Consider the following 23,305-nt stretch of genomic DNA (forward strand, 5'->3'; position numbering starts at 1 on the left):
GCACCCGGGCATCGATCAGCCTCCCATTCTATCTGTAGCAGATGGGAATTCCTCAGGTACAGCTACTGAAGACTTCACGAACTACGTGGTCAAAATAGATGTTTAATAATGTGGGAGCCAGAGGACATCCCTGCCGCACCCCAAGGTGTACAGGGAATGGCTCCGACTCCCGGCCACGTAGATTTGCCTGGGCCCGCTCACTATCATGAAGGTCCTTAATGATCATGAGCAGAGGGTCAGGGACTTCGAAAGCACGAAGAACAACCCAAAGCCCAGGCCTACTGATGGTGTCATAGGCCTTGACCAGGTCAATAAAGCAGAGATGTAGGTCTTGTTGGAATTCCCTATACCTATACTGTAGCAGACAGACAGAAAATATGACATGTGCAGGAACGCCTTTTCCTGAAACCGCATTGGGGTTCCGCATGCCTCTCCTAAGCGTGCCTTGCACGGTGATGTTGAATAATCCTTGCCAGGACCTTTCCCGGCACACTGAGGAGTGAGATACCCCTGTAGTTGTTACAGTCTGTGCGGTCCCCCTTCTTAAAGAGGGGGACCACCAGGGCATTCTTCCAATCCTGCGGAACCAATCCAGTGGTCCAGACTGTTGTTATGATGTCATGTAGGGCAGTTTGTGCACAAACGCCACCCTTCCTCAGCATTTTGCTTGGGAGATCGTCTCTACCCGGTGCCTTTCCTGGTCTCAGACTCTGAATTGCCTTCAGTACTTCCTCAACAGATGGCACCTCAGCCAGCCACTCACAGGGGGTGACTTCTTCCAATATTTGAGGCACCGCAGCCTCAGTAGTGTCATCCCCACTTTGGCCCACGATGTTTTCCAGGTTGAGGGATTTTTCCTCCCCCAGGACCGCACAGAAATGCTCAGCAAATATGCAAACCTGTTCCTCGGGGTCGGAGATTTGGTCACTGTTCTTTCCCCTAATGATGGTAATAGGTGTGGCGCTGCAGGTTATATTTTTTTATGGCGTTAAAGAGCGAATAGTGATCGCGGGCCATTGAGGCAGACTCCATCTCCTCAGCAACCCGCGACCACCACCCATCCTTGCAGCACCTCACGGCTCTCCATACCTCCGAGCAAAGGTTACGGTAAGCCTCCTCATTCTCCGACGCGGGATGCTGTAGGCTATGAGAGTGGGCCTGTCGCTTTTTCTCAGCCAGCCTGAGCACCTCCACTGTCAGCCAAGGTCTCTGGGGAGGTCTGGACCGTGTACCCAAAGCAGCCATTGCAGCTGCATGAGCCACAGTCCTAAATCTCTCCCATTGTCCCTCGACATCAGGAGGAGTGGGGGACGATGCCAACCCCAGCCACACTGAGACCAGGCCACTATGGGTTTAAATGGGGTCCTGGGTGTACACCCACCACCGGAGTGGAAGATGGCAGGCGCATCTTACAGATGACTAGTCGATGGTCAGTGGGCAGATCAGTACCACGGTAGGTCCTGGTGTCAAGGACATGGGCCCGCATTCGCTGTTCCGTCACTATGACATCCAGTAGATGGCCTTGCTTAGACCCGGCATGCATCCATGATGTTGTGTGGATGCGCCGATGCCGGAACAGCGTGTTGGTAATTATAAGCCCATGGGCTGCACAAAAATCTAGCAACCTCCTGCCGTTGTTATTGAGCTGATCTGGCTCATGCCTTCCAATCACTCCAGACCAGGTGTCAGCATCATGACCAACTCGGGCATTGAAGTCACCCAACAAGATGACTCTATCCCGAGGGTCCACTTTAGCTAGCACCTGTGACAGGAGGTTATAGGAGGCATCTGACTTATCAGCCTTGCCTGCATCCTTCCACGGATGTTCATCTTCGGTGGGGGCATAACTAACCATGACCACCACTCCTCACCTCCGGTTGATGGGAAGGCTAGCCCAAAAAGTAGCCTGGGGCTTACAGCTTCCCACACCTCACCACCACGCTCCCACGCCCCCTTCATTCTTTTGTTTAGAAGAAGAGCCACTCCCTGTTGTTTGGTAGTCTCCTCCCCTGAGTAGAAGACTGTCCACCCCTCACGGTGGCAGGAGCCAGAGCCGGTCCACCGGACCTCCTGATTACCACAGAGATCCAGGCGGTACCGGTCCAGCTCCCGACAGAGAAGTGGCAACCTCTCCTCCGCAGTGAGCATTCGAACATTCTACGAGGCCATCCGTAGTGGCTTTTCGTTGTTAAAGGAGGAGCCCCGAGGGGAAGGATTCAGTCTCCTGGCTCCGCCAAATGGGGTTTGGCCAGGAGACGTCATGAATGCCTATCCCCCCGGGGCCTCCGGCACAAGCTTATTAATTACATTTTTCATTCATGGTTTGGTGATAATTAATTGAACGTAGATGGGTTACCAGCCCCTCGCACCCATCCAGAGCCCCCAATTGGCTGCTGTGGTGGCTACAAACGTCATGAAGTGAAAAGCCAAAAATCTAAATAGGCCCTCCCCCCATGGCACTGCCCACCACAGCGTTGCCATCCGGCACCAACGAGGAGGTAGGGGGTTGTTTTTGCCACCGTCACAACCCTCACCATCACCACCATCACCCTCACCACCGTCACCACCATCACCACCATCACCACCACCACCCACACCACCACCCCCACTACCACCACCACCACCACCACTACCACCGTCACCACCATCACCCCCACCACCACCCACACCTCCACCACCACCACCACCGTCACCACCCCCACCATCACCACCACCTCCTCCACCACCCCCACCCACACCACCACCACCACCACCACCTCCTCCACCACCATCACCCCCACCACCACCACCCCCACCATCACCCACACCCCCACCACCACCACCTCCTCCACCACCATCACCCCCACCACCGTCACCACAGTCACCACCTCCACCACCACCACCAGCCTGGTCTCCTCGTCACCTGCAGTCCAACAGGGAGCTCTGGTAGGCTGTCAGCAGTGGAGTCTTGCAGGGGCTGAGCGCTCGCTGGGAACACAGCAGGGGAGAGATAGGTGAGGGTGACACCTGCACCTGTCACTCACCACTCACCACCTCACCACTCAACTCACCTCACCCTTCACTCAACACTCACCCACCCCTCACCTCACCACTCACCTGCCACTCACCCTACCTGTGGGTGTTGTGGAGGCACCCCCAGTGGCAGCTGTCTCTGTGTGTGAGTCTGCTGTTGACTAGGGGCACCCCCACTGGCAGCTGTCTCTGTGTGTGAGTCTGCTGTGGTCTAGGGGCACCCCCAGTGGCAGCTGTCTCTGTGTGTGAGTCTGCTGTTGCCTAGGGGCACCCCCAGTGGCAGCTGTCTCTGTGTGTGAGTCTGCTGTGGTCTAGGGGCACCCCCAGGGGCAGCTGTCTCTGTGTGTGAGTCTGCTGTTGCCTAGGGGCACCCCCAGTGGCAGCTGTCTGTGTGTGAGTCTGCTGTTGCCTAGGGGCACCCCCAATGGCAGCTGTCTCTGTGTGTGAGTCTGCTGTAGCCTAGGGGCACCCCCAGTGGCAGCTGTCTCTGTGTGTGAGTCTGCTGTAGCCTAGGGGTACCCCCAGTGGCAGCTGTCTCTGTGTGTGAGTCTGCTGTGGCCTAGGGGCACCCCCAGTGGCAGCTTAATGATAATGATAGTGATCAATAATAATTAGTGATGATAGTGATCAATAATAATTAGTGATGACAGTGATTAACAATAATTAGTGGTGATAGTGATCAATAATAATTAGTGATGACAGTGATTAACAATAATTAGTGATGATAGTGATTAACAATAATTAGTGATGATAGTGATTAATAATAATTAGTGATGATAGTGATTAACGATGATTAGTGATGATGGTGATTAACAATAATTAGTGGTGATAGTGATCAATAATAATTAGTGATGACAGTGATTAACAATAATTAGTGATGATAGTGATTAACAATAATTAGTGATGATAGTGATTAATAATAATTAGTGATGATAGTGATTAACGATAATTAGTGATGACAGTGATTAATAATAATTAGTGATGATAGTGATTAACAATAATTAGTGATGCTAGTGATTAACAATAATTAGTGATGACAGTGATTAACGATAATTAGTGATGATAGTGATTAACAATAATTAGTGATGATAGTGATTAACAATAATTAGTGATGACAGTGATTAACAATAATTAGTGATGATGGTGATTAACAATAATTAGTGATGATAGTGATCAATAATAATTAGTGATGACAGTGATTAACAATAATTAGTGATGATAGTGATCAATAATAATTAGTGATGACAGTGATTAACAATAATTAGTGATGACAGTGATCAATAATAATTAGTGATGACAGTGATTAACAATAATTAGTGATGATAGTGATTAACAATAATTAGTGATGATAGTGATTAACAATAATTAGTGATGACAGTGATCAATAATAATTAGTGATGATAGTGATTAACAATAATTAGTGATGATAGTGATTAATGATAATTAGTAATGGTAGTGATTAACAATAATTAGTGATGACAGTGATTAATGATAATTAGTGATCATAGCGATGAACAATAATTAGTGATGACAGTGATTAATGATAATTAGTGATGGTAGTGATTAACAATAATTAGTGATGACAGTGATCTTGGGCAGGCGATGTAACCTGCAGTGGAGACACCAACTCCAGGACATGCTTGAGGTGGATGGCGTAGTTGATCTTAGACTCAGCAGTTCTCAACTGGGGAACAGGGTGGATGGATAGACAGATACATAGATAGATACATTTTGATTTAAAGCTTTCGTGACTGCAGGGATTCATATTCTTGGTTCTTTCGGTAAAGTCACCACGTAGAAGGGAAACTATAAAATAATAAAAATATAAAACAATAAAATTATCAAGAAGTTTCGACTGCAACACAAGTAATCATCATCAAGGTGTGAAAACCACAGCAAGAAAATTGTATTGTTTTATATTTATATTATTTCCCTTCTACGTGACTTTACCGAATATAGATAGATACATGTAGAGATAAATATAGACAAATAAATAGATCACTAAATAGCCTCTCTCTCTACATCACGGGTGGGGAACCTTTTTTCTACCAAGGGCCATTTGGATATTTACAACATCATTCGCGGGCCATACAAAATTGATCAACTTAAAAATTAGCCCGTTATATCCGGTCAAACGTTTAATTAACTCGCCCCTAATGCGATGGGATGGAACTGCTTCTCTTTGGCGAAGCGTTTGGTGATGTTAGCCGGTATTGACGATGTTGTTGCTACTCGCAACTGCTCTTCCAGGTTTGCTCTACCTAGATTTATTGAATTTCGAGTCCTGCCTGCGGTTGCCTTGGCAGGGCCAGAGACCGGACGTTCCCCACCCCTGTTTAACGTGATGAAGGGGTACTGTGTGGTGCTGAGCGAGGTGATGCTGATTAAAGTGATCATCTCACCGTCTCTGTCTTAGGGATTTGAATCAGCATTGAGAGCAGGTGGTCTACATCCAGAAACTGACTGATAGCTGCACACACATACACACAGACATCACACATATACACACAGACACACACACACAGACATACACAACAACAACAACCGCCATTCGCCACTAAGTGGCGGTGACATCACCACGACGCTTGTGCCAGGCCATGTGCACCTTGAGGCCACATGAAGTGTCGAACGCCCACCGGCAGGTGGTCACGGGGCAGACCCAGGTGCCACGGGTCGACTGACTAAGATGACTGAGATGACTGGCTGATGCACCACCTGTGCCCCCTACTGTGCCAACTTGCTGTGCTTTAGCCACCCGGCGCTCCGCTCGTCGTTGTGAGCGTCGCTCCTCCGCCCTCCGTTGTTGTTGGAGGGCGACTGCCTCCAACTGCCCAGTAGCGTCCTTCACGAGCCTCCTCCACAGAGGCCGATCTTGACACCGCTGGTACCAGTCATCGGCAAGTCCACTCAGCTCCACGTCCTCCTGTACCACATCACTCCATCTCTTCTCTAGCCCGTGCCGCGCCCGTTTAGCCCCCTCAATCCAGCCGAACAAAATCTATTTGGGCATTTGGTGATTGGGCATGCGGGCTACATGGCCCAGCCAACGCAGTCTTGCCTGCCGGAGGAGCTCACCGATGGGACTTTGTCCAAATTTTTCGAGGATTTGTGAGCTCCTTACACAATCCAGCCTGGTTAAACCCAGGATTGATCGTAGGCAGGCCAGCCTAAATATTTCTAACCGGCGAAGATGTTCCATTAGGGGGGTACACGTTTCACAAGCGTAGAGAAGGGAGGGAAGACCCGAAGCTTCGTGCAGAGCGACAGACCAGGTAACTTCCACACAGCGTTACGCAACCGATTAAAAGATAATGCCACTCGACTGATTCGGAGTGAGACCTCTGCTGTTAAACTGGAGCCGGTCATGAGCACATTGCCCAGGTATGGGAAACTCTCCACTCTCTCCACAACTGCCCCATCACCCACATACCCACTCACCCACCCACCCAACCACTCACTCACCCACTCACCCACCCACCCACTCACTCACCCACTCACCCACCCACATACCAACCCACCCACTCAGCCACCCACCCACCAACCCACCCACCCACCGGCTTGCACTCTATAGAAGTTGTCTTCCTGCATCAGCTCATCCACACAGTCGAGACGGCCTCTGAGCGTCTCTTCGTCCACCAGCGGCTCGTGGATGTTGGCTCTGAGCCGGCGCGCTCCTCCACGCGTCCTCGTGTAGTTGAGCACCCCGAATAGCGAGTGGGAGCTCCTGGGTGCACGCTCGCACGCACACACGCACACACACGGGTGGAGGAGGGTCACACACACACACACCAACACACACCCACACACACTCATACCACACTCGCACCCACACATACATGCACACACACCAACACACACACACTACCACACTTGCACCCACACACACCCCCACACACACCAACACACACCAACACACACACCAACACACACACACACACCAACACAAACCACAAAACAACAACAACCACCATTCTCCACTAAGTGGCGGTGACATCACCACGACGCTTGTGCACCCTGAGGCCACGTGAAGTGTCGAACGCCCGCTGGCAGGTCACGGGGCAGACCCAGGTGCCACGGGTCGACTGACTGAGATGACTGGCTGATGCACCACCTGTGCCCCCTACTGTGGCAACCTGCTGTGCTTTAGCCACCCGGCGCTCCGCTCGTTGTTGTGAGCGTCGCTCCTCTGCCCTCCATTGTTGTTGGAGGGCGACTGCCTCCAACTGCCCAGTAGCGTCCTTCACGAGCCTCCTCCACAGAGGCCGATCTTGACACCGCTGGTACCAGTCATCGGCAAGTCCACTCAGCTCCACGTCCTCCTGTACCACATCACTCCATCTCTTCTCTAGCCCGTGCCGCACCCGCTTAGCCCCCTCAATCCGGCCGAACAAAAGCTGTTTCGGCATGCGGTGGCTGGGCATGCGGGTTACATGACCTATCCGAGGGGCCACTCTATCCCGAGGGGCCACTTTAGCCAGCACCTGTGACAGGAGGTCATAGAAGGCATCTGACTCATCGGCTTTGCCTGCATCCCTCCACGGATGTTCATCTTCAGTGGGGGCATAAGTAACCACGACCACCATTCCTCGCCTCGGGTTGATGGGAAGGCGAGCCCAAAGTAGCCTGGGGCTTACAGCTTCCCACACCTCACCGCCACGCTCCCACGCCCCCTTCATTCTTTTGTTCAAAAGAAGAACCACTCCCTGTTGTTTGGCAGTCTGCTGTCCCGAGTAGAGGACTGTCCACCCCTCATGGTGGCAGGAGCCAGAGCCAGTCCACCGGACCTCCTTAATGCCACATAGATCCAGGCGGTACCGGTCCAGCTCCCGACAGAGGAGTGGCAGCCTCTCCTCCGCAGTGAGCGTTCGAACATTCCACGTGGCCACCCGTAGTGGTTTTTCGTTGTTTCTGGAGGAGCCCCGAGGGTAGATATTCAATCTCCTGGCTCCACACACAACCACACACACCCACACACCCACACCAACACCCACACACACACACCACACACACCAACACACACACCAACACACACACACCAACACACAGAAGAGGGAGCGGCTATCCCCGCTAGCGAGGGAGGAGGAGGCATCGTCTACCGGGGGTCGTGGGAGTTGCGCAGCAGCTCCAGGTTGGCGGCCGTTGTGCCGTCGATCATGGCGGTGCGCTCACTGCCGCAGAAGGAGACGCGCACGGAGGCTGGGGCGAGCACCACGCCCTGGATGAACTCCACATACTGCAGCAGCGCCGCCAGCGAAGCCAGGCAGTAGTATCTGGGGGTGGTGGGCAGGGGGGAGGGTGAGAGGGGGGTGGGTGAGTGGATGGGTGAGTGGGTGGATGAGTGGATCGGTGAGTGGATGGGTGGGTGGGTGAGTGAGTGGGTAACCCTAACCCTAACCACTCCATCTCTTCTCTAGCCCGTACCGTGCCCGTTTAGCCCCCTCGATGCGGCCGAACAAAAGCTGTTTGGGCATGCGGTGGCTGGGCATGCGGGCTACATGGCCCAGCCAACGCAGCCTTGCCTGCCGGAGGAGCTCACCGGTGAGCTCCTCACCCACTCACCCACACACTCACCCACACACTCACTCACCCACTCACCCACCCACTCACCCATCCACACACACATCCACACACACACCTACACACACCCACTCACTTCCCCTGCACGTCCATGAGCACGGTGGCCATGTGGGGCACGCAGAGCCTTCGCACGGCGTCCATGCCCCGCTCCTCGTTGAAATATTTCCTCAGCTCCGTGGTCACGTGGGCCTCCTGCACACGCATTCACCACGAGGTGGCAGCACCCACTGTGGTGCGTCTGTGGGTCTCTGGTGAGTCTGTGGGTCTCTGTGTGGTGAGTCTATGGGTCTCTGTGTGGTGAGTCAGTGGGTCTCTGTATGGTGAGTCTATGGGTCTCTATGCGATGAGTCTATGGGTCTCTGTGTGGTGAGTCTGTGGGTCTCTGTGTGATGAGTCTAGGAGTCTCTGTGTGATGAGTCTATGGGTCTCTGTGTGATGAGTCTAGGAGTCTCTGCGTGATGAGTCTGTGGGTCTCTGTGTGATGAGTCTATGGGTCTCTGTGTGATGAGTCTATGGGTCTCTGCGTGATGAGTCTGTGGGTCTCTGTGTGATGAGTCTATGGGTCTCTGTGTGATGAGTCTATGGGTCTCTGCGTGATGAGTCTATGAGTCTCTGTGTGGTGAGTCTATGGCTCTCTGTGTGATGAGTCTAGGAGTCTCCGCGTGGTGAGTAGTGGCGATGCCCTCCGTGCGTGCTCACAGGGAAGTAGTCCCTCAGCAGGGTGAGCTAGGAGTCTCTGCGTGATGAGTCTGTGGGTCTCTGTGTGATGAGTCTATGGGTCTCTGTGTGATGAGTCTATGGGTCTCTGCGTGATGAGTCTGTGGGTCTCTGTGTGATGAGTCTATGGGTCTCTGTGTGATGAGTCTATGGGTCTCTGCGTGATGAGTCTATGAGTCTCTGTGTGGTGAGTCTATGGCTCTCTGTGTGATGAGTCTAGGAGTCTCCGCGTGGTGAGTAGTGGCGATGCCCTCCGTGCGTGCTCACAGGGAAGTAGTCCCTCAGCAGGGTGAACATTTTGCTGGCGTTTGGGTTGCAGGCCGTTTGGGGCATCACCACCTCCAGCGGGCGTAGCACCTGCAGCTTGGTGATCGCCTGAACAAGCAGCAGCAGCAACAGCAGCAGCAGCGCCAGCAACGAGAATAACAGGCTGAGGTGCAGCAGGAGGAGGTCACGGGACAGACCCAGGTGCAGTGCGTTGACTGCTGTGCCAGGCTAGGTGCACCAGGAGGAGGTCACAGGACAGACCCAGGTGCAATGGGTTGACTGCTGTGCCAGGCTAGGTGCACCAGGAGGAGGTCACGGGACAGACCCAGGTGCAGTGGGTTGACTGCTGTGCCAAGCTAGGTGCATGAGGTAAGGTAAAATAAAAAAACTAGTGTTTAATAGTTTAATACTAACTCAACCTGTCAATGTATATAAATATACTGCATACCGTCAGAATAACGACACGCACACATTGGCACGTAGCTACTTACGTGGCTACTGGGCCCCGCACTTTCAAGGGCCCCGCGCTAAACGCTTTCAAGCGATCAATTCCGGTTCGGTGATTCTGCTCTCTTACCAGAGTACGAAACCACCCTTCAGCTTTTACGAACGGCCGAGTGTGTTGAAGGTTCAGTTTCAGTTTTCAGTTTATTTTGGGTATAGCCCTGTGAGCCATCCGGCTCTTGAATCGGAGTGCAACCGCAACAAACCAACAAACCAACAAAAACACGACCAAGAAAAGCATCAAATTTTGACTTAAAGCTTTCGTGACTTCAGTGATTCATATTCTCAGCTCTTTCGGTAAAGTCACGTTGAAGGGAAACAATAAAATAATAAGCACAGAGACAATTTAAACCGAGAAGATGTATTCTGGCTTAGCAATCATTGTAAGGATTTGATAAACTATTTCAGGTCTTAATTGATTGTTCACGCTTACGGTGGCTTTCAGACAGCATACATTAATTTTTCGTCTCCCCCCTCCTCTTTTCAGAACATAGATGGACTCGTCATTCTAAATAAACTGACAAATCGTGGCGCCAACGTATTTTTATAAATAAATAAATGCTCCGATTATAAATAAATAAATGTGAACCGCCACTTCTTTCAAATGTTTCTTGCCGTTGGTTTTGACACCTGATGATGACCGTTTGTGTTATGGTTGAAACGTCGTGAGAATTTTTATAGTTTTATATATATTATTATTTTATTGTTTCCCTTCAACGTGGTGACTTTACCGAAAGAGCTAAGAATATGAATTACTGCTGCAGTCACGAAAGCTTCAAATCAAAACAACCACAACCACAAAGAAAACTTAGGTTAGAGATGCGTCGCATTATCCGGCCGTACAGCAAGTGACAAAAATGACAATCGCTTTACCGCGCAGGTGAAGAATGTGCGTGTTTTAGTTTTAATTCAGGGCCCGGTTCATAACACGCACTGCACAGGGGGGGGGGGGGGGGGCCCTTTGTGTTCGTGCACGGAGAGAGAAGGAGGGGCGGAGGCTGACCTTGACGTAGGGCTGGCTGTCGGGGAACTGACACAGCACCAGCTCGGGGCAGCGCAGGTCGATGCTGGCCAGGCCGACCTCGCCCCGAGCGATACCTCGGCCCTCTGCCAACGCCACCACCACCGACCTCGCCTCCACCTCCTCCTCCTCCTCATCGTCGCCGGCGTCGGCGTCGTCAGTCGTGGAGAACGAGGTCGCTGCGGGGCCACAAGAGAGACGGGGTGCTGCCTCCTGTCGTGAGTCGATGAACGGTGGTGAGTCTACGGGTCTCTGTGTGAGTCTACGGGTCTCTGTGTGAGTCTACGGGTCTCTGTGTGAGTCTACGGGTCTCTGTGTGAGTCTATGGGTCTCTGTCTGAGTCTATGGGTTTTTGTGTCAGTCTATGGGTCTCTGTGTGAGTCTATGGGTCTCTGTGTGAGTCTACGGGTCTCTGTCTGAGTCTATGGGTTTTTGTGTCAGTCTATGGGTCTCTGTGTGAGTCTATGGGTCTCTGTGTGAGTCTACGGGTCTCTGTGTGAGTCTACGGGGTCTCTGTGTGAGTCTACGGATCTCTGTGTGAGTCTATGGGTCTCTGTGTGAGTCTACGGGTCTCTGTGTGAGTCTACGGGTCTCTGTGTGAGTCAATGGGTATCTGTGTGAGTCTATGGGTCTCTGTGCGAGTGTACGGGTCTCTGTGTGAGTCTATGAAGGGTGGCGAGTCTACGGGTCTCTGTGTGAGTCTATGGGTCTCTGTGTGAGTCTATGGGTTTCTGTGTGAGTCTACGGGTCTCTGTGCGAGTCTATGGGTCTCTGTGTGAGTCTATGGGTTTCTGTGTGAGTCTATGGGTCTCTGTGTGAGTCTATGGGTCTCTGTGTGAGTCTATGGGTTTCTCTGTGAGTCTATGGGTCTCTGTGTGAGTCTATGGGTCTCTGTGCGAGTCTACGGGTCTCTGTGTGAGTCTATGAAGGGTGGTGAGTCTATGGGTCTCTGTATGAGTCTATGAAGGGTGGTGAGTCTACGGGTCTCTGTGCGAGTCTATGGGTTTCTGTGTGAGTCTACGGGTCTCTGTGTGAGTCTACGGGTCTCTGTGTGAGTCTACCGGTGGACGTGGTGGCCCTGCTGCTGCTGCCGGGCGCATGCCGCTGGCGTTGCCGCCGCGAGCCGCCTGGCGCCGCACGGAACCGGGAAGAGGGGAGGGGCGCCCGCGGGGCCCAGGATGAGAAGCCTGGCATCACCACGGTGGGAGCATCACCGCAGCCGCCACCGCCACCACCGCCGCGGGCCCTGCCGCCGCCGCTGGTGGTTGTGGCGGTGTCGGCGTTGCCGCTCCGGTCGGCCAATCCCGACTCTGGGAACAAGAGAAACGGGGGGGGGGGGGGGGGCGGACGGAGACTTAATTAAAGCGGTCCGTTTTCTTCGGGGCTCCTCGCGCTCACGGCCCTGTTCCAACGCGGCACGGGGGGAGCGCGATGGCACCAGAAGGCCGACATCGTTCAAGAGAGAGGCTTCACCAAAAACAGAAGCGAGAGAGCTTGCATACTTCGACAGCTGGCGAGGAACGACGCCTCCCTCTCGTCTCCCCCCCCCCACCGCCCACCAACCCCAGCGAGGTCTTGTGCGAAATCCTGTTTGGCAGGATTAATTGTGCTCCCCTTTACAAGACCCTAGTGGAGGGAGCGAGCTGATTTTCTAAAGGGAGGGGGGGGAGAGGCTGCGTAGGGCCACACATTCGCTCGACGCAACATCACAGAACGGTGCCCGGAATGGAAAGCCGTGGGCTTGTCGGGGCCTTAATGCTCCGCAGGGAGCGGAGAGCAGCGAGATGCAATCTGTTCCTTAAACCTGCCGTGACCGCAGGAATTCATGTTGTTGAGTTATTTCGGCAAAAACTCACGTAGGTACGAAAACATTTTAATGGATCACGACGTTTGGATCGCGACACAAGCAACCGTCACCAGGTGTGAAACGAACACAGCAGGTGGACCGCCGACGTAGGAGCTGACGTAGGAGCAGTCCACGTGACCTCACCAAAAGAACCAAAGGATAAGGAGCAAGAGGAGCCAAAGTACGGTAATCCGTCAACATCAAAATAATCCGCGGAGAGGCGTCATCCCCCTCAGGGACGGAGCCAGGATTTTCAGCCCGGGGTGACATTCAACAAATGTTAACTTCAAGAATGATTAGAGATTTCGATTTAAAGCTTTCGTGACTGCAAGGATTCATCTTCTTTGGTTCTTGCGGTAAAGTCACCACGTAGAATGAGAATAAAATAATAAAACAATAAAAGTCTCACGACGTTTCGGCCACAGCACAAGTGGCCTTCTTCAGGTTTAAAGGGACAGACCTGTTGGGACGACAGGTGGCCTGAAGAAGGCCACCTGCGTTGCGGCCGAAACGTCGTGAGAATTTTATTGTTTTATTTTATTATTTTATTCTCATTCTACGTGGTGGTGACTTTACCGAAAGAACCAAAGAAGATGATTAGAGAGTCAGGCTTGTTGAACCAGACGCCATCGGTTTGGCGACACGCTCTGACGGTGCAGTTACACGAAGTCCGCCGGACCGAGTGTCGTGCACTTACACGCACAATGTTTCAGATTTTTCGATTTTTTATTTTTTTTCGGGGGTGACAATTGTCTAACCCTGTCACCCCCCCCCGCCCCCTGGCTCCGCCGCTGATTGCCCTCCTGCACTCTCTCCGACCTTGCATCCTGGAGTGGCGTGCCGCGGGCGTGGAGCTGAGCAAAGACGAGGAGGCGGAGGAGGTGGAGGCGGTGGTGCTGTGTAGCTTGGCTCTGGTCTTTGTGCGCCGGGGAGGAGAATCCAGCAGTAGGCCAAACGAGTACTTGGGACCCTTCGTGGACATCCTGCAACCAAGCCTGGGGGTGAGCGAGATGTTGACTACCTCACCTGGTATACAGCAAGAGGTCGTGTGTTCCACCACCATCATCATCATCACGGTGGCTAGGAGATGTTGACTACCTCGCCTGGTATACAGCAGGAGGTTGTGGGTTCCACCATCATCATCACGGTGGCTAGGAGATGTTGACAACCTCACCTGGTATACAGCAGGAGGTCGTGGGTTCCACCATCATCATCATCACGGTGGCTAGATGTTGACTACCTCGCCTGGTATACAGCAGGTCGTGGGTTCCACCACCACCATCAATATCATCACGGTGGCTAGGTGATGTTAACTACCTCGCCTGGTATACAGCAGGAGGTCGTGGGTTCCACCATCATCATCATCATCACGGTGGCTTTGGGGAATATTCAAATCTGTGCGAGGGGCTTAACGCTGCTCAAACGATGAGGATCTGCGAGATTACCTCATCCGATTTCAAAAGAGCGGATCACCTGTCAGACACACACACAGACATCACACACACACACAAGACACACACAGACATCACACACACACACAAGACACACACAGACATCACACACACACAGACATCACACAGACATCACACACACATCACACACACAAGACACACACAGCCATCACACGCACACAGCCATCACACACACACACACACAGACATCACAAACACACAAGACACACACACAGACATCACACACACAAGACACACACAGACACACACACATCACACAAGACACACACAGACATCACACACATCATACACACAGACATCACACACAGACATCACACACACAGACACACACAAGACACACACAGACATCACATACACACAGCCATCACACACAAGACACACACAGACATCACACACACATCACACACACACAGACGCACACAAGACACACACAGACATCACACACACACAGCCATCACACACACACACAAGACATACACAGCCATCACACACACACACAAGACACACACAGACATCACACACACAACACACACACAAGACACACACAGACATCACACACACACAAAGACATCACACACACACGACACACACACAGACATCACACACAGACATCACACACACACACAGACATCACACACACACGACACACACAGAGACATCACACACACACAGACATCACACACACACAGACATCACACACACACAAGACACACACAGACATCACACACACATCACACACACAAGACACACACAGATATCACACACAAAGACCCCCCGTACAGCCTTAACAATCTGTAGGGGCGAGTGCTGTAAGCGAGTAGCAGCACCTATAAGGGCCGGCACTGTGGCACACGAGGGGGTGGGTGGCCAGCACCACGCCCGACCGCCTTTGTCTCCCCCAGTGGTGATGTTTACTACACACACCACCACACCAGGTACTCATTTGAGGCTGAGTCGACCTAGGGGAGGCCCAGGACCGGTTCAGAGAATCGTAGCGCGGCGTAGCGCTAACCACTACACTACCGCTCCCCACATACACACACACAGACACACACAGAGACACACGGAGACACACGGAGACACACACAGAGAGACACACACACAGACACACACAGAGACACATCACACATGGAGACACACAGAGACACACACACAGAGACACACACATCACACACGGAGACACACATACAGAGACACACACACATGTACACACACAGAGACACACACAGAGACACAGACACACACACACAGAGACACAGAGACACACACAGACACACACACAAACACACACACAGAGACACACACACGGAGACACACACAGACACACACAGAGACACACACCACACACAGATACACACACACAGATACATACACACACATACACACAGATACATACACACACATCCACACAGACACACACACTATTACACTATTCAACTATAGACGAGAGACCTTCTGCAGTGATCTATCAGTGCAGGAGCGGAGCTGCTGTGAGGCGAGGCGCTTGGAGCTCTCTGATTGGTCCAAGCGGCGACTTGGAGCCAATCAGATTTGGTTCCTCCCTAGCCACGTGACGCGGGATTTTTTTTTCCCGCCAAATTTTTGAGACTCCTCCTCGGCCAGGCGCCATTTTGAGAGTCGTGAGGTGCGGATTTGAATTTTTTTTATTTCGGAGCAGAAATTAACGACGATGACGACCCCCCAGGGGTGCGAGATCGCCTCTCGTGAGGGAAAACGTGAGGTAAAAAGTGGCCTCAAATGTCCAGCCCGTGATTCGCAGATAGTTTAAATATGCACTGTTGAATTTATGGGCAGTGCTGAGTCTATGGGGCAGTGCTGAGTCTATGGGACAGTGCTGAGTCTATGGGACAGTGCTGAGTCTATGGGACACTGCTGAGTTTATGGGGCAGGGCTGAGGCTATGGTCATTGACAAAATACAAACGATGTAATTTGTGAATAGTTTGCCTCGTGAGGGGCATAAGATGTGCCAGTATTCGTCGAGATGACTGTTTTCTTTTCACCCCGCGAGTAATTTATTGCTTAAAGGAGACATCGTGGAGGGAAACAATGGGAGTGATATAAAACTACATCTGTGTGCTTTGTGGTTGTTCCTACAAGTAACTAAACCTACCCACGTGACGCGGGAGTTTTTTCCCGCCAAATTTTTTTTGGCTCCTCCCCGCCCCCGCCTTGGAGCCAATCAGGTTTGGTTCCCTCCTACCCACGTGACATGAGATTTTTTTTTTCCCGCTAAATTATTTTGGCGTCTCGCCCTCCTCGCTACGCCTTGGAGCCAATCAGATTTGGTTCCTCCCTAGCCACGTGACGCGAGATTTTTTTTCCCGCCAAATGTTTTGTGACTCCTTTCCCTCGGCCAGGCGCCGTTTTGAAAGTCGTGAGGTGCGGTTTTGAATTTTTTTTATTTTGGAGCAGAAATTGACGACGATGACGACCCCCCAGGGGTGCGAGATCGCCTCTCGTGAGGGAAAACGTGAGGTAAAAAGTGGCCTCAAATGTCCAGCCCGTGATTCGCAGATAGTTTACAAATGCACTGTTAAATTTATGGGCAGTGTTGGGTCAATGGGCGCGGTGCTGAGTCTATGGACATTGACAAAATACAAACGATTTAATTTGTGAATAATAATGTAGCCTGGTTATTAAGTATGGTAAGTGTACTGACAGTCTATAATGTAGACTGTAGCCTGGTTATTAAGCTGAGTGAGTGTACTGACAGTCTATAATGTAGACTGTAGTAATGGTTATTAAGTATGGTGAGTGTACTGACAGTCTATAATGCAGACTGTAGTAATGGTTATTAAGTTTGGTGAGTGTACTGACAGTCTATAATGTAGACTGTAGTAATGGTTATTAAGTATGGTGAGTGTACTGACAATCTATAATGTAGACTGTAGTAATGGTTATTAAGTATGGTGAGTGTACTGACAGTCTATAATGTAGACTGTAGCCTGGTTATTAAGTATGGTGAGTGTACTGACAGTCTATAATGTAGACTGTAGCCTGGTTATTAAGTATGGTGAGTGTACTGACAGTCTATAATGTAGACTGTAGCCTGGTTATTAAGTATGGTGAGTGTACTGACAGCCTATAATGTAGACTGTAGCCTGGTTATTAAGTATGGTGAGTGTACTGACAGTCTATAATGTAGACTGTAGCCTGGTTATTAAGTATGGTGAGTGTACTGACAGTCTATAATGTAGACTGTAGCCTGGTTATTAAGTATGGTGAGTGTACTGACAGTCTATAATGTTGACTGTAGTAATGGTTATTAAGTATGGTGAGTGTACTGACAGTCTATAATGTAGACTGTAGTAATGGTTATTAACCTGAGTGAGTGTACTGACAGTCTATAATGTAGACTGTAGCAATGGTTATTAAGCTGAGTGAGTGTACTGACAGTCTATAATGTAGACTAGTAATGGTTATTGACCTGAGTGAGTGTACTGACAGTCTATAATGTAGACTGTAGCAATGGTTATTAAGCTGAGTGAGTGTACTGACAGTCTATAATGTAGACTAGTAATGGTTATTAACCTGAGTGAGTGTACTGACAGTCTATAATGTAGACTGTAGCCTGGTTATTAAGTATGGTGAGTTTACTGACAGTCTATAATGTAGACTGTAGTAATGGTTATTAAGTATGGTGAGTGTACTGACAGTCTATAATGTAGACTAGTAATGGTTATTAAGTATGGTGAGTGTACTGACAGTCTATAATGTAGACTGTAGCCTGGTTATTAAGTATGGTGAGTGTACTACAGTCTATAATGTAGACTGTAGCAATGGTTATTAAGTATGGTGAGTGTACTGACAGTCTATAATGTAGAATGTAGCCTGGTTATTAAGCTGAGTGAGTGTACTGACAGTCTATAATGTAGACTGTAGCGGTACGTAGCTAACCGTGCTAATTGTGTTCTGGTTGCATTTTGCACAATTATAATAGTACAATATGGCACCAATCTTTAGCACGAATGTTCAGTTTTATCCTGAAAATTCATCTCTGACACTTTCAGTGAATACCTGAAATGATTTCCATTGAGAATGTCAATCTCTTGACGCGTAAGGGGAAAATATCCCGGTGGGTTATGACCACGCGATGCCTCGCATTCACCAAGACAATGCAGTGAATGTGCTGGGGGAAAGTAAGCACATTAAGAGCAAATATCCTAAACAAAAAATGTTTTAATAAAACTTGACCATAACGTACTCTTTGGCTTTTTCGGTGAAGTCACATAACGGCCAGCATGTTTTTTTCCCCTCCAAATGTTTTTGTAATCTGTGCGCATAACCTGATGAAATGAATGACCTCTTTTTTTAAATAACCCACGTGACAGATCCAACTCATCTCTCTTAAACTATAAACTAGTTTTTTCTATTTTATTGTACAAGGTAAGACCCACTGAGCTATGTAGCTTTTTTTCACAAGCGACCTGGCCATCACGAATAAAAGCTCAACACAAAGTGACTTCATCGTGTGGAAATGTATCGCAGTTAAATATTTTACATGCGTGATGTTAATTCTAAATCTGGAGGGGGGGAAACCGGAGGAACCAGAAACATCCATGCAACCACGAGGCAGAGACACGCACACTCCAAATATACTACCAGCAGCTCCACTATCAACAACAACAACAACCGCAGTTCGCCACTAAGTGGCGGTGACATCACCACGACGCTTGTGCCAGGCGATGTGCACCTTGAGGCCACGTGAATTGTCGAACGCCCGCTGGCAGGAGGTCACGGGGCAGACCCAGATGCGACAGGTCGACTGACTGAGACGACTGGCTGATGCACCACCTGTGCCCCCTACTGTGCAACTTGCTGTCCTCAACGGATGGCACCTCAGCCAGCCACTCACAGGGGGTGACTTCCTCCAATATTTGAGGCACCGCAGCCTCAGTAGGGTCATCCCCACTTTGTCCCACGTTGTTTTCCTGGCTGAGGGATTTCCCCTTCCCCAGGACTTCAGGAATGCTCAGAAAATCTGCAAACCTGTTCCTGGGGGTCGGATATTGGATCACCGTTCTTTCCCCTAATGATGGTAATAGGTGTGGCGCTGCAGGTTACTTTTTTGATGGAATTAAAGAGTGGTTTGTGATCGTGGGCCACTGAGGGAGACTCCATCTCCTCAGCAACCCGCGACCACCACCCATTCTTGCAGTGCCTCACGGCTCTCCGAACCTCCGAGCGAAGGCTGCGGTAAGCCTCCTCATTCTCCGACGTGGGATGCTGTAGCCGATGAGAGTGGGCCTGTCGATTTTTCTCAGCCGGCTTGAACACCTCCTGTCAGCCAGGGTCTCTGGGGAGGTCTGGACCGTGTACCCAAAGCAGCCATTGCAGCTACATGAGCTACAGTCCTAAACCTCGCCCATTTCCCCTCGACATCAAGAGGAGTGGGGGACAATGCCAATCCCAGCCGCAAGCGATGATGAAATTCTCGTTTGTAACTTTCATCAGCTAGCTGAGACCATGCCACTAAGGGTTTGAATGGGGTCCTGGGTGTACACCCACCACCGGAGTGGAAGAATTGCAGGTGCATCTTACAGATGACAAGTCGATGGTCAGTGGGCAGATCAGCTCCACGGTAGGTCCTGGTGTCAAGGACATGGGCCCGCATTCGCTGCTCCATCACTATGTAGTCCAGCAGATGATCTTGCTTGGACCCGGCATGCATCCATGATGTGGTGTGGATGCGCCGATGCCGGAACAGCGTGTTGGTAATTACAAGCCCATGGGCTGCACAAAAATTAAGCAGCCTCCTGCCGTTGTTATTGAGCTGGTCTGCCCGATGCCTTCCAATTACTCCAGACCAGGTGCCAGCATCATGACCAACTCAGGCATTGAAGTCACCCAACAAGATGACTCTATCCCGAGGGGCCACTTTAGCCAGCACCTGTGACAGGAGGTCATAGAAGGCATTTGACTCATTGGCCTTGCTTCCATCCCTCCACGGATGTTCGTCTTTGGTGGGGGCATAAGTTACCATGACCACCACTCCTCACCTGTGGTTGATGGGAAGGCGAGCCCAAAGTAGCCTGGGGCTTACAGCTTCCCACACCTCATCACCATGCTCCCACACCCCTTCATTCTTTTATTCAGAAAAAGAGCCACACCCTGTTGTTTGGCAGTCTCCTGCCCCGTGTAGAGGACTGTCCACCCCTCATGGTGGCAGGAGCCAGAGCCGGTCCACAGGACCTCCTTATTACCACAGAGATCCAGGCGGTACCGGTCCAGCTTTTGACAGAGGAGTGGCAGCCTCTCCTCCGCAGTGAGCGTTCGAACATTCCACGTGGCCACACGTAGTGGTTTTTTGTTGTTTTTGGAGGAGCCCCGAGGGGAAGGATTCAGTCTCCTGGCTCCGCCAAATGGGGTTTGGTCAGGAGACGTCATAGACGCCTGTCCCCCCGGGGCGTCCGGCACAAGCTTATTTATAAAATGTTGTGGTCGTGGTTTAGCGGTAATTAATTGGAGGTGGAGGGGTTACCAGCCCCTCACACCTGTCCAGAGCCCCCACTTAGCCACTGTGGTGGTTACAAACGCCATGAGGGGAAAGGCCAATCCGAATTGGCCCTCCCCCCCGGCACTGCCCACGGCAGCGTTGCCCGTCCGGCACCACAAGGAGGTAGGGGGTTGTTTTGCCGGACACCACCACCATTACCACCACTACTACCACCAACACTACCACCACCATTACACCACCACTACTACCACCACCACTAGCACCATTACCACCACCACTTCCACCACTTCCACCATTACCACCACTACTACCATACACTACCATCACTACCACCACCACCACCATTACCACCACTACTACCAGCAACACTACCACCACCATTACACCACCACTACTACCACCGCCACTAGCACCATCACCACCACCACTTCTACCGCCACTTCCACCACCACCACCACCACTACTACCATACACTACCATCACTACCACCAATACCACCACCACCACTACTACCGTACACTACAATCACTACCATCACCACCACCATTACCAACATCACTACAATCACTGACCACCACCGCTACCACCAATACCACCACCACTACCAGGACGTTTGCGTGCTGAATGCTGGAATCTGATCCCGCGTCTCCTCCCTCTCCTCCGGCCCTCCCCCCTCACCAGTGGCCTCCCAGACGGCCTCCCCCGGCCCGGGCCCCGGCCCCGGCCATGGCCACGGCCGCCCCCTCCGTGAGGGCTCGCTCCTCCTGGCCCATCCGGGTGCCCAAGCGCTCCGCGGACGACGCCGGAGGAGGAGGAGCCGAGTCCCACGCGGCGCCCTCCAAGGTCGCTCGCCCGCTCCACGACGACGACGCTGGGGGGCCGGGGCCCGCGCCGGGGCCTCCCCGCCACGACCGTCATCTTCGTCGCCCCGTGACGTTCCGGGCTCTCGAGGGGGGGCGCCGCTGCCGGGAGACTCCGGCGGCGGCGGCGCCCCCCCAGGAGAGCTTCCGTGGCGGCGGCGGCGGCAGTGGCGGCGCCCGGACGACGCCGACGCCGGGAATCGGCCCGAGGGTCGCCCCGGAGCGCGGAGACGGCGGCGGAGAGTCGGGGCCGGCGCTTGGCGCTGACGAGGCAGCGGGCGAGGAGGAGGCGGAGGAGGAGGAGGCGGAGAGACGCAGGGAGGCCGCGTTTGGACCGCGTGCGGCGTGGAAGAGACACTTCGACTTTTGGTGGCAGGGCGTGGGCAGGAGGGCGAGCAGCAGGAGGGGCGGAGGAGGAGGCGGAGCGAGAGGAGAAGGAGGGGAAGAGGAGGCCGAGGCGGCGATGAAGGCGGAGGAGGAAGAGGAGGAGGAGGTTTTGACCGGGCAGTCGTCGCTAAGCAAGCGGCGGGAGGCGGCGGCGGCGGATTGCCCGGCGGGACCGAATCCCGATCCCTGCCCGGGCTCCTCTACCTGCCGCGCTCCTCCGCCTCCTAAGCCTCCTCCGCCTCCTTCTCCTCCGCCGCCGCTGGCGGCGGCGGCGGTCGCGGGCAAGCGGCGCTCGGCCCCGCGTGGGGCGACGTTCCACTTCTCCTCGCTGATGACGCGGCCGCTGGCTGAGCCGCCGCCACCGCCCACCGGGAGGCGCCGGGGTCGCGCCCTGGAGAAGCAGCGACGGAAACAAATTCAGCAACAATACCGGCAGCAGAGAGCGTCGTCATCGTCGTCCAGCTGTTGGTCGTTCTCGGACGCATCGTCGTCGTCGTCGTCTTCATCGCCGGAGGAGGTGGTGGAGGGTGACGAGGTGAAGGAGCGGAGGGACGAGGAGGAGGTGGTGGAGGGTAACGAGGTGAAGGAGCGGAGGGACGAGGAGGAGGAGGAGGTGGTGGAGTCTACGGGGGGCGTCCGCAGGCTGTTGCTGAAGTTTTGCGTCAGTCGCCTGCAGCCGAGCATTGACAGAGCACAAGACGATGGGGAGGTGGCGGACAACGAGGAGGAGAACGAGGAGGAGGAGAGGAAGACGAGGAGGAGGAGGAGGAAGAAGAAGAGGACGAGGAGGAGGAGGAGGAGGAGGGGACTACGGAGATCACGCAGTGCAGCCGATGATGGCGACTGCAAGTCGGGCGACGAGATGGAGGAGGAGGAGGCGGAGGAGGAGAGGGTGGCGAGTCTCAAGAGGATGGAGGAGTGCCGGATTCTCAAGCAGATAGACGACATCATGGCTGAGATACCCCAGCTGGAGGGGAGATGCAGGGTGAGGAGGAGGAGGAGATGAGGTGTAGGGTGGTGAGGAGGGGCTGGGTGGTGAGGTGTAGGGTGGTGAGGAGGGGCTGGGTGGTGAGGTGTAGGGTGGTGAGGAGGGGCTGGGTTGTGAGGTGTAGGGTGGTGAGGAGGGGCTGGGTGGTGAGGTGTAGGGTGGTGAGGAGGAGGGT

The 23,305-nt window shown here is 52.5% G+C and overlaps 2 protein-coding genes across 2 annotated transcripts in view; one reads left to right on the top strand and one right to left on the bottom strand.

Annotated features, from left to right (window-relative positions):
* Positions 1-15,882, bottom strand: part of LOC142912131 (mutS protein homolog 4-like) — a 32,339-nt gene extending 16,457 nt beyond the window's left edge. Inside the window, exons 1-11 of the mRNA XM_076060449.1 lie at positions 14,390-15,882; positions 13,764-13,927; positions 12,160-12,408; positions 11,081-11,277; positions 9,574-9,681; positions 8,666-8,781; positions 8,109-8,282; positions 6,567-6,736; positions 5,415-5,482; positions 4,622-4,696; positions 2,903-2,967 (exon numbers count right to left, since the gene is read on the bottom strand). Coding sequence (XP_075916564.1) covers positions 2,903-2,967; positions 4,622-4,696; positions 5,415-5,482; positions 6,567-6,736; positions 8,109-8,282; positions 8,666-8,781; positions 9,574-9,681; positions 11,081-11,277; positions 12,160-12,408; positions 13,764-13,927; positions 14,390-14,394 — 1,391 coding nt within the window. The 5' untranslated portion in view covers positions 14,395-15,882. The remainder of the gene's footprint in view (positions 1-2,902; positions 2,968-4,621; positions 4,697-5,414; positions 5,483-6,566; positions 6,737-8,108; positions 8,283-8,665; positions 8,782-9,573; positions 9,682-11,080; positions 11,278-12,159; positions 12,409-13,763; positions 13,928-14,389) is intronic.
* Positions 15,883-16,767: 885 nt separating this feature from the next.
* LOC142912132 (uncharacterized) lies at positions 16,768-23,148 on the top strand. The gene is made up of 2 exons (XM_076060450.1): positions 16,768-16,913; positions 21,577-23,148. Exons 1-2 carry the CDS (start codon positions 16,863-16,865, stop codon positions 23,146-23,148), a joined length of 1,623 nt encoding a protein of 540 aa, XP_075916565.1. The 5' UTR covers positions 16,768-16,862.
* Positions 23,149-23,305: the final 157 nt, after the last annotated feature.

Source organism: Petromyzon marinus, unplaced genomic scaffold (genome assembly GCF_048934315.1).
Source record: "Petromyzon marinus isolate PM22_M1 ecotype Great Lakes invasive population unplaced genomic scaffold, UKy_Petmar_22M1.pri1.0 PM_G_Scaffold_19, whole genome shotgun sequence".
NCBI lineage: Eukaryota > Metazoa > Chordata > Hyperoartia > Petromyzontiformes > Petromyzontidae > Petromyzon > Petromyzon marinus.

What these genes read in the sequence shown, in the direction of transcription:
- LOC142912132 (XM_076060450.1), top strand. Translation starts at nt 16,863, where the DNA reads ATGACGACCCCCCAGGGGTGCGAGATCGCCTCTCGTGAGGGAAAACGT. An exon ending in CTCGTGAGGGAAAACGTGAG is followed by an intron (nt 16,914 to 21,576) that starts GTAAAAAGTGGC and finishes CCCCCTCACCAG; the next exon opens with TGGCCTCCCAGACGGCCTCC.